Source organism: Embiotoca jacksoni, unplaced genomic scaffold (assembly GCF_022577435.1).
Source record: "Embiotoca jacksoni isolate LCO1_2020_lvr unplaced genomic scaffold, fEmbJac1.0.p SCAF_6, whole genome shotgun sequence".
NCBI classification, from domain to species: Eukaryota; Metazoa; Chordata; class Actinopteri; family Embiotocidae; genus Embiotoca; species Embiotoca jacksoni.
Window position 1 is genome coordinate 9,917,501 of NW_027185414.1, and position 11,302 is coordinate 9,928,802.

Genomic DNA, 11,302 nt, shown 5'->3' on the forward strand with positions numbered 1-11,302 from the left:
ATCACTTGACAGCTAAGCTGCTGTGTGCATTTACAAGCAAACAATCAGAAACATATTTGGCTTTATTAAAACCAATACTGACTTAATAAACACTAACACCTAAAACGGATCAGCTTGCACGACATTGAACAAACCCACTGCTGTCATCACAGCTTACCTTAACCTCCCATCAGGTGGGAATTGGGTGAAGCCATGTTGTGATCTGAGGGGTGTCGTCAGACTTTATGTCGTGAGCCGTCTAATTAGGCAGCATAAGTGAAAACACCTGTGTGGGCGAGCTATGGGTGTCGGGGGGGCTTTGATGTACACTTCCAAAGAATAATAAATTATGTGGGCAAAAATGTTTTCATTTTTATTGCAGTTTAGAACAAAACTGAAAAATAACTGTGACAATAAAACATCTACAGAAGCTTATAGTGTTTCTTATTGTTCTTAATCCTCACTGAAATTGATCAAGTATTAAATATCTGAAAGAAAGGTAACTTATCTGCTGTCCTTATAAAAACAAAAAATGCAAAGCTTGGATTGAATTTGTTTTATTTCTTTTTAGTGAGGAGCCATTTCTTTTTCTTTTTTTTTTTTTATAGGATTTTGTTTTCATTTTGTTGAAATTCCCTGTTCAGGTCAAGGCCACGTTTCTCTTTGTTCTGGTGTTTATGAACAATATCTTTGCTTAAGCCCTTCTTAAGTCACTTTCAATGATATTTTCTGGGAGAACTTGCACAAGTGTGACATCAGCTGCGACAAGCCTATAACTGCTGTGCCGAGATGAGATGTCATGTTTGATCAAAACCACATCCTAATGACAGTTGTTTGTACAAACCTACTCCATAACCAATACATAAGAATAAAATGTACCAATCCACACTAACAGCGAGACACGCTTGTCACCCTGGGACACACTTTTCACAAAATACCTCAATTACTTTGAACCGGTTACCATGAAATCACAGTTGGGGCCTGATCTTAAAACCTCCCAAAGAGAGGGAGGATCTCTGTTTTCTGGCTGTCAGGAATAAATCTTTGCTGTCTTGAGGTTTCAGCTCTACAGGCCAAAAACCTCTCACTCCCTCTCATTTGCAAGCAATTTCAATGACACCCACTGTTACGGAAGGTTTTTTTTTTTTTAGATGCAAGCAGAAACAAACGTCGATGGGGTGTTTGGAAGGAAGCCTGGTTGGCTACTCAGCTAAAGACTGACAGCTTAGCTCTGCACCACCCATCTCAATGGAAATGTCTCATTTGTTTTAAATGCTTAATGAAAGGAAGCAGTCATTTGCTTCAAAGCACCACATCAGAGTGTACCAGTATACGACATCAACAAATACAATAAGCACCACTACCTTGCGGCTTAGCAAAATTCTGTAGCTCAGTATTAAGAAATCTATGAATGTTTGGTAAGGTATAAAAGTGTCTTAAACGTCACTCTTTTACATTACATTTCATTTAGCTGACGCTTTTATCCAAAGCGACTCACAATAAGTGCATTTCAACCATGAGGGTACAAAACCCGGAACAACAGGAACTTCAGTGTAAGGTTGTTGTTTCAGCTGTGTCACGGACTTTCACTTCATGACAGCCAGTCACAGGTGAGGATACACATGTGCACAGCAGGTTTATAATGGCATTCCTGAACGAGATGATGGCAGACTTCAGCAGTCAGAGGAGTCCGTACATTCTCTGTTCAGCAATACACTTTTCCATTTGCAGTACAAATATATAGTGAATTCACTCATATCTACAACATTAGTACCATCAGTAGCCTCCCAAATTGTATTGTTACAGAATAAAAAGCCTTGAAGCATGTGATTTTAATGTTTGTGTGAAACGGATACAATAGACATTTTTCTGTTCTCGGTACGGGAAATACAGATCATTTATCTGAGTCGGTTCAATGAGCAAATACATCGGAATACATTGTCTGAAAACACATTGCATGTTTTATTATATAAAAGTTATGGTTGACTTGAGTGGGTCTTCGAAAGGAAGTATGAATGTTTTGTGTGTAATATAAAAAGAAAGAAATGATAAAAACAAACTTTTGTTTTCACTTATGTTGAATGCTCCACCAGTGTTTGGGCAAAGACAGGAGTATATTTTAGATCTGACCTAATCTTAGAGTAAACTGCAATGTGAGTTTCTTTTTTTTTTTTTTACACCAAAAACCCCTACACAGCCTTGTTTTATTGGTTTGCTTTGTTTCTGTGAAGGAAGCCTGCCAGCAGCAGGTTAACTGGGTCTCCAGATTATTATTAGCCTGAATTTTTCAAGCACATGCACCTCAGCCACAGGATCAGTTTCCTAAAGGGACCAGGATAGCCATTGATTTATCTTGAAGCAGCAGACATAGTTTCTCCAGCTGGTCCTGAGTGTTCTCCTGGCGACCTTGACATGAATACAGAAGAGGAAAGTTCCAATGACTCATGCCTCATGTAATAACAGCTGCATGGTTCAAAGTCTCTGAGCTGAGGAGTTGAGTCCAATGTTGACTCACATTGCATCTTACATTTGCTCTGCCCCAGTAGTGTCAGGGCAATGTAAGGATGATTGGTGGTGTTGCCCGTCCAAAAATATCGTGGGCACAAGTCTGAATAGCTTCTGAGCAGATCTCAACACAATATGAAAAATATATTTTTAAGTGATTTTTGTGACCCCTTTTTTGGTCACAGTCACCTCTAGTCTTTTGGTGTTTCCTGAAAAGTCAGTATTCCATGATTTAGTTGTACCATGTAAAAAGGTTCATAAAAATAACTATCTTGTACTTTTTGTAGTCGTAGGAAAGAGAGTCGTCCTAAACTTACTTCAAATATTTCCCCTCTTCTCAGGGCAGGATGCAGTCTTCAAACCACCGACTACGAGATATGGAGCAGCACCACCCGCTGCTGTCGGCGGGTGCAGATGTCGAGTCAGGGAGCCTGGCAGCCGGAGTGATGGTTGGGGGTCCCCACGCGGGCCACACAGCAGGGAACCGCACATTCTGGTTCATCCAGGACAGCTGCGGTATGGTGTGTGCATCCATGACCTGGTCCCTGGTGCTGTACGCTGAATTCGTGGTGAACTTTGTCATGCTTCTGCCCGCCAAGAACTTCTGGTACTCGCTGCTGAACGGGGCCGCCTTCAACTCTCTGGCCGTGCTTGCATTGGCCTCGCACCTGCGCACCATGTTGACTGACCCGGTAAGGATGTGAAACACAATAAGAGTGGGCAAGGTTGAGGACAGATGCAAAAGACGTGGGTAAGAAGGTGAAAGCAAGATTTAAAAGTGAAGACAAGTTAGATAGTAATAATAATAATAATCTTTATTTGTATAGCACCTCTCATACAAGAAATGCAGCTCAAAGTGCTTTACAGCAACAAAATTACATGCGGTGTTTCACGTCTTTATAAAAAAGAATTAAAATGTTTTAGAACAGATGAAATTAAATATGAGACAAGACTTTAAACAAATAGATAGAATATAGAAAAAGCAAAACGCAGTTAAAAGGCGCAGTATTGCAAAGTGCAGGCAATTGCGAAAAAGCTTTAGGCATAGCTGTCTAAAGGCTAAAGTAAAGAGATATGATTTGAGTGTAGCACGTCTGGGCTACCGTGGGGGTTCCTCGGAGACACAAACGACCCACTGAGCCACAAAGTTCGTTTCACGGTTGCTTTTATTTCTGAACACACACTTGCTGCTCTTGATTCCGGCGCTCTCCTGCCCTGCCTCCGAGCGTCCGTCCAGTCGCTGCCTTCCTCCCCTCCTCACCAGGTCCTGCTCACTTATCAAGGAGAGAAATAATCCCCTGATTCAGTTCAGCTGAGGATAATCAGCTGTGCCAATTATCCTCTTCCCGGCACCGTTCCCTGAACCGCTCCATCACTCTTTCCCCCCTGCAGCTGAGCTGACCACACCCCGCCACCACATTGAACTTTCTTTTAAAAGTGTTTTCTGAGCTGGCTTCCCTGATATCTACAGCTAGTGTTTTTCCACAGCTTTGGAACAGAACTGACAAAAGCTGTATCTCCGATTTTGTTTCGGCTGTTACTGGGAACCTCCAATAAACCAGCAGCAGGTGGTCGCGATGTTCTTGAAGGCACATTGTTAACCAGAGAGTTATCAATGTAACTCGGTCCGAGCCCATTAAGAGCTTTGTATGTGACAAGGAGGACCTTAAAGTCAATCCTTCGTGTTACAGGTTGCCAGTGCAAAGCGGCTAAAACTGGAATAATATGTTCTCTCCTCTTTGTACTAGTTAACATCTGCCAAGTTTTAGATGAGCTGAAGTCTCTCTATTGTTTTTTGGGAGGCCTGTAAAATGCTTTACAGTAATCTAATCGTCTAGAAATGAAGGCATTAAACAGCTTTTCATCATCTGTCTGATTGCGTACCTTGGCTATGTTTCTAATGTGGCAAAATTAGGTTTTGGTCACCTTGTTAATGTGGGCCTTGAAATTGACATCCGAGTCTGAGACAACACCAAGACTTCTCACCTCGATTTTATCCAAGGAGTTAGCTGCCCCAGATTATTTTCCAGCATTACTCTTTTTGTTTGGGGGCAGACTCAGGATTTCTGTTTTATCCTCATTTGACTTTTGGAAATTATTGCTCATCCAATAAATGAATAAAACACGGATGATATCAGTGAGTAAGACAAAGCTTACTCAAAGAAACCACATGTTAACGACAGCTCCACTGGTGCTTTCCAGCCCAACTGCCCAGCCCGAACAAAGGCTCCAATTAAAAGCCCAAAATATTACAAAGGTTGGACTGTGGTGTATAAAACTGGAGTTCTGATTACGCTTTAAAGGTCTTCTTCTGGCTAAGAGGTCTGGTTGTGATAGTGATCAGATAATTGCCATTTAGTGATGTTTCCAGACCAAATAGATTACTGTCATGTCAAACTGACAAAATCACAGTAATTACTGTTGTGTACAAGTAGAGGGTGTTTTTTTTTTTTTTTTCCACAGCCGAGAAACATTACGAACAATTGTTCTGTTGCTGTAAACACAAAGACACTCAGCTTGACCTCTCTGAGCACATGGCATATTGCATTTATTTGGACCTCTAAAGCTGATAGTATTTGTCTTTGTCTGTCTGTCCCACTCTTTAGGGTGCAGTCCCTAAGGGCAATGCAACCAAGGAGTATATGGAGAGCTTGCAGCTGAAGCCCGGTGAGGTCATCTACAAGTGCCCAAAGTGTTGTAGCATCAAGCCTGAAAGGGCACATCACTGCAGGTCAGTCTTATACCACGTCTACACAGGAGGCAATGTATGAGCGGCATATTGTCCAGCTATGTCTTCACAGGATGTGTTCAGGCCCAGCATTGACTTTGTCATCGCTCGGAGATCAGCAAACGAACACTAGTATTCTACGTAAAAAAAGAAAAACTGGAGCTGAATTAAACAGAAGTATAATTGTTCTGTCCGGCTGCCGTGACACAGACAACTTCAAACGCACATCCTCCTGCGTTGACATGCCTTAATGGTTGTGGGCAGTTTAATACAGTATTGAATTGTGAAATGCTCCTTTATCACCTTCCTTTGTAGCATCCAAAATGTACCATTAAAAACTTGTGTATTCACATATTTTGTGAAAACAGGAGATGTGCAATCGATGACATTTGCATTAGCAGTCAGTTTGTCGTGCATTAACATCTCTAACATCTCTCTTTCCCACCCGCAGTATTTGTAAACGATGCATCCGGAAGATGGATCATCACTGTCCCTGGGTCAATAACTGTGTGGGAGAAAAGAATCAGAGATTCTTTGTTCTTTTCACTGTAAGTACACAGAAGTATTCATGGAGTAGTCTCTTGGGTTTGGTTGAGATTATGAATGCACATTTACATATGGAAATTCCTGTCAATGGTTGTGACTCCTGTGTGTTTTATGTACTTTTTCTTACATACATGCTATTACTTATTATACCAGAAGACAACATCTGTAAAATACCCGTCTCTTTCTGAAAATTGTCTTACTTTATTAAATTTCATGATGAAAAGCCAGCTTACTAGTGATGTAGTGCACAGCAGGAACAGGCCCACCATAAATGTGCTCTCATAGTCATCTGTGACGCTTGACAACATCAGCGCTTTTTTATGGCTTCATATTCTGACTGGAACTTTCTTTGAAGACCGAATGATAAAGCTGTCTTATATGACTGAGCAGTACAATGTTGTGTGTACAATTCAAATGTTTAGTGTGATCTCCTTTCAGTTTGCCATAGATGTTGAAGTCTATTAAAATATAGTTACATTACCCAAAATAGAAAGTGTTGGGTTTTTTTTGTATTAACTTCAAGTCAAAAGGCTTTTCTTTGACAACAAACATGAAATTCAGAAGGCTACATTACCTCAGTCAATGCAAACAAACCTGAGTTGGATGAGACAGGAATAACTTGTATTTACTATTATAATACTAAAATATACTGTACTATAATACTAATTTTGTCCCTCCTTGCCTCCACAGATGTACATAGCTTTGATTTCTGCCCATGCCCTGGGCCTCAGTGGTATGCACTTCTTCACCTGTATTAAAGTCCAGTGGAATGGTAAGGCCTCTCTGTCTCAGCATTATCTATAAAATCAGTTTGAGTCAAAAAAAAGACAAAAACAGGAAATGTAGATTGCATAATAATTATGTCAGTTGATACAAGTGGGTGGGAGACAGACAGACAGACAGACAGACAGACAGAGCGAGCAGAACAGAAAACTGTGAGACATTTGTATCCGATAAGAACAGCTGTTCTGCACGGGTTACTGGAGTTATGCAGCACAATCATCATAAAGCTGTCATTGTGGGAAAATGAAGATCATATTTCATTCTTAGAACTTCTTCGAGCTTCTACTGCAATCTACAGGATGATACTCTGACATAGCAAGAAAATGCACTCTACTGGGTTGAGGCCCTTTTGTTGAGAATCACTGCAGTGTGAGAGAGAGAGAGAGAGAGAGAGGCTTCTCTTGCATCTATAGCACAAAAACAAGAGAATTCACACACTGGGTTATTAGCTCCAACTACTTTATTGAACTTAAACAGGGTCTTTAATGGCCCACTTTGAAAACTTTTACCCAGTGGTCTATTCTGACTTTTACACTGTGAAAGGGAAGGAATATACGCCTTTTGAATCTCCTCTGTTCATTTAATTTGTGTTTTATTAGACTTCTAAGTCTGTTCTTCAGTGCACATTAAAAACCCTGACTTTCTTCCTCACTTCCTGTCACCAGAGTGCAGCAACTTCTCTCCAGGGGTGTCTGTGCTTCTGCTGATCTTCCTCTGTCTTGAAGCCATCCTCTTCCTCACTTTCACAGCTGTAATGTTTGGCACGCAGATCCACTCCATCTGCAATGACGAGACGGTCAGTATTCACTGCACTGTGTGTGTGGAAGAGAAGGCCACTGTAAGATGAGGGCACTTAGGATAAAGATGGCAACCAGGGAACATCCGTCTTAAAAGAGGCCTTTATTTCTAAGCGTGTACATGATATGTAATTCATTTAATGTAACCTTGTATCTTAGCATGCTAATGAGCCAAAGCAAAGGGGTAACTTAATGAGGAATCTTGTCATTGACGGACGGGTTTGAATGTCTTGCAGGAGATAGAACGTCTTAAAAATGAGAAGCCCACATGGGAGCGTCATATGAGATGGGACGGAATGAAAGCTGTTTTTGGGGGTACACCGTCTCTGCTGTGGTGCAACCCGTTCACAGGCCTGCGTCTGCGGCGCCTGATGCTGTTGACCCATGGCCGCCGTGGGGGGTCCGAGTTTTCTGTCTGAGAAGCAGGGGAGACCGATGCAGTGCACCAACACTTGACGGTGTCTAATGCGAGATTTCTTCTACGCCCTCTTTGGCCGGGGCTAAGATGGAACTCTTCTCCTGGAGGCTGTCCTTCTTGTGTGGGTGACAGGGAGACAGGCTGCTGCCGTGGGACCCCAGAGCATCACAAATCTCCACGGAAAGTTTGCATTCTCACTCAAATGCAGATGTAGACCCAATACCTTTGGTGTTGTTCTGCACGAGTATGCTGAACAACAATTCTTTTGACATGAGCAGCTTCTTGGTTTGTTTTTGTGTTTTTTGGTAAAGCATGCAGTATGTAACTCAAGTGAGTCTTTTATTCCTGACCGTCCAAGGTGCTGCCGGAACTCAATTTATGCACTTTCAGTACACAACTTGAGCCATTTGTTTTCTTTCCTGCAGACATGAGATTTAAGAATAGTCTTTGCATTTTTTGCAGAGGTAGCAGCAACACATCTTTCATCATCACTAGACCCTGGCAAGTGGATTTAAATGGGGACATGTTGGACCCAGACAAGGAAATCACAGTCAAGGACATGCACCACTTACGTGACACTTGAGAAAAAACCTGGATGTGGAGCACAGTGGTCATCAGAGGTTGAAATTTGCTGCCTCAATTTGCATGTACAACAGCTCAATCAGTCACCACCTCAGTCTGGAAATGAGGCTTTCATCAGCTTCACATTAATGAACACACTACTGTGAACACAAGCCTCATTCTTATTCAAGAGGACTAAGAGTTTTTTTTTTCCCTATCTGTTCCTCTCCTTTGCCATGTTTGTGCTTCCTTGTGCTGAAATTGTTGATTCTTTAGGTTACTCGGGCCAGTAGAAATTGATTTTCCCTTTTTTAAACAACTGCTGAAGCTTCATCACCAGACCACTCCTCAACAAATGACCATAATGACTCACTGGGGATTACTACTGTTATTCTAAGTCTTCATTGGGACAAAAACAAATCTGTTTTCTATTAATTTTATGAGTTCATAAATGTGCCATTCCACCACTCCTACATGCTGCTCAACATCTCTAAAACAATCAGTGACCCCCTGACCACTCGTATGCCTCCCTCTGTTTTCATAACAAGTGATTCGGGTTGAAGACTGAATGTTCCTCCATCTGAATTGTTTTCTTCGCACAGTTTTCGTCAACATGGGAAACTGGAGGCTACTTGTGTGTGTGTGTGTGTGTGTGTGTGTGTGTGTGTGTGTGTGTGTGTGTGTGTGTGTGTAGTAGAAATCTATATACAAGGGGGAGTTGGATAAGACTTCATAGTGTTTAAAGCCTGAAAAACCCACGAGACAGAGCCAAGTCTCATACGTGGTTGCTTTGCATGCTCCTTGGCCACTGTGTGGTGCAACATGTTGAAAAGGGAGACTTGAAATACAAGCTCAACCTCCTTTTGGCTCTTTGTGAGCTCATGCTGATCTACAGAGCCAAGCTCCATTGTGAAGTCAGCCTGTAGATTTAAAAAGAAAGTGCTTTTGAGAAAGAGGCTGCGGTACCAGGCTCATTATTCAGCTTTAATACCGAACAAAGTCTGGGGGAGCTGCTCACCGAATGCTTGTGAGGCCTTTTCCTACTTTCCACTCCAGAGATTTCTTGCCTTTAATATCTAGTGGCAGGACAGTAGCAGACGCTTTCCCAATGCTATGACAACACTTACCCATGCCTTTGACATCATTCAGTCAAGTGAATTTATCAGCTTGAAAGATGTTTGCCAGAAATATGAAAGTGTCCATTTTGTGACAGCTTGTGTCTGCATAGTTAATGGACCTGTCAGCACAAGGTGAATGTGGCATCTTTAATCTACAGTTCAGGATTTGAAGTTGATCCCTGACTCACAGGCTGGCATTATCAAAGTATTATCAAATCTTTTTAGATAAAATAGACAATATACTGCTGTTTGTTCTCATATGTGGTTGTGGTTGTCAAGAGAAGGAACTCTTATCTCCACTGTTTACACCAAATGATGATATCTGATGCTCTATGGCTATAATGTCTGAAGAAACATGCTGATACTAGAATGTAAAACATATCTATTTTAGGACTAAGGGTCACAGCACTGAAAGATAGCTGATATCAGGGGATTTTATTAATGCTGGCTTCTCATTTCCTATTTTCTTCAGCAGCACTGCCTCATGTCCGCAACAGTTTTCTGGTTAAATGTTGGGAGAATATCACTTTACCAATCAAACATTGTCATAATTTCTCTATATGCGACAGGATTTGTTCAGCAATCCTAACATGCTCAGTGAAAAATAATAAAATTAAGCCAAACATATGGCATGTCCATAAAAAATTAAATGTGCATAAATGAAAGGCACAGAAAACAATTGGAAAATGTATGTTGTTTAGTTTTGCTGATGCACAAACATGTTTCCTAATCAAATAACAGTTGTTAAAAAAAAAATAGTTGCAGGTATTGGAGGCAAAAAGCAGCCAAGAGTCAAAGAAATACAAAATGTCATTAGATTACAAGCAAATATCTGAAGCAGGACTCGAGGTAATAGGACTAATACAGTGCTAAACTTTTAATTGTATGTGTATTAAATAGAAAAACATCCAAGGTCATAATGATAAATATTGCTGTGTTGACTGGACATAAATGTTTGATGTTGACTGGTATAATTTGGGAAGTATTTGACAATGCGATTGTCCTGTTTCATGACCAAACTCGGATAATGTCATAAATTGGGATTCTGATAGAGGTGGTGTAGTTTAACATTCTTGTTCAGTAATAGAATCAACGAATTGTGATTTTTACAGGATTATGCTGATAATTATATTTTCTGTACCTTCTGCTGTATGACATGAAAAGCTACAATCACCAAGGGGAGATGATTGTTGAACAAAACTGTGTAAACCAATACAACACCATTTTGTCAAAGCGTTTTCTCATTCTAGCTGGCATTTAAATGGGGATTTACGCAGTGAATCTCAAGCATTTTGTGATGTATTGTTATGATTCTCAACAGGCTGGATGTTGGATCACATATTTATCATTAACATCTCCATAAACAGTTGAGAAAGATTTTTGTTTCCCATTCTCCTGAGAGAATGTTTCTTCAAGAAGCTTTATAAACAAAGTATAAAGGTTATTCTTAACAATATACTGTATAAATGGAAAGTTTTTTTTTATTATTATTATTAATGTCTCATAATCTTATAATGTCTTCTATCGTTAATGTCATCCTTTTACATAATAAACTTGATTAAATTAAAGCTATAAAATGTGATTGATTGTCCATCATACACAGTTACTTTTTGATACTGCATTTTATTTCTTTAAAAAAGGAAATTATGTGGGTGTCATGCTGACATAACATTCTGCAGATCAGCATGAAGCAAAAAAAGAGGTGAGAGGTGGCAGTTTGGTGAGTGTGTCAGGTTGTATGTTAGTTTGACTGTGCTGAAAACTGAGATACAACAAGATGCAGTAGAGATGAACTGAGATTGGGGAACTGGCCTTACTGTGACATCACAGAAAATAAGATCCAGTAAAGAAGTGAAAGAGTATAAGA

At 40.5% G+C, this 11,302-nt stretch overlaps 1 protein-coding gene across 1 annotated transcript in view; it reads left to right on the forward strand.

Moving 5' to 3' along the window:
• Positions 1-10,998, forward strand: part of zdhhc7 (zinc finger DHHC-type palmitoyltransferase 7) — a 14,224-nt gene extending 3,226 nt beyond the window's left edge. The window contains exons 3-8 of the mRNA XM_069173988.1: positions 2,826-3,176; positions 5,091-5,215; positions 5,664-5,760; positions 6,449-6,530; positions 7,207-7,337; positions 7,575-10,998. Coding sequence (XP_069030089.1) covers positions 2,832-3,176; positions 5,091-5,215; positions 5,664-5,760; positions 6,449-6,530; positions 7,207-7,337; positions 7,575-7,757 — 963 coding nt within the window. The 5' untranslated portion in view covers positions 2,826-2,831 and the 3' untranslated portion in view covers positions 7,758-10,998. The remainder of the gene's footprint in view (positions 1-2,825; positions 3,177-5,090; positions 5,216-5,663; positions 5,761-6,448; positions 6,531-7,206; positions 7,338-7,574) is intronic.
• Positions 10,999-11,302: the final 304 nt, after the last annotated feature.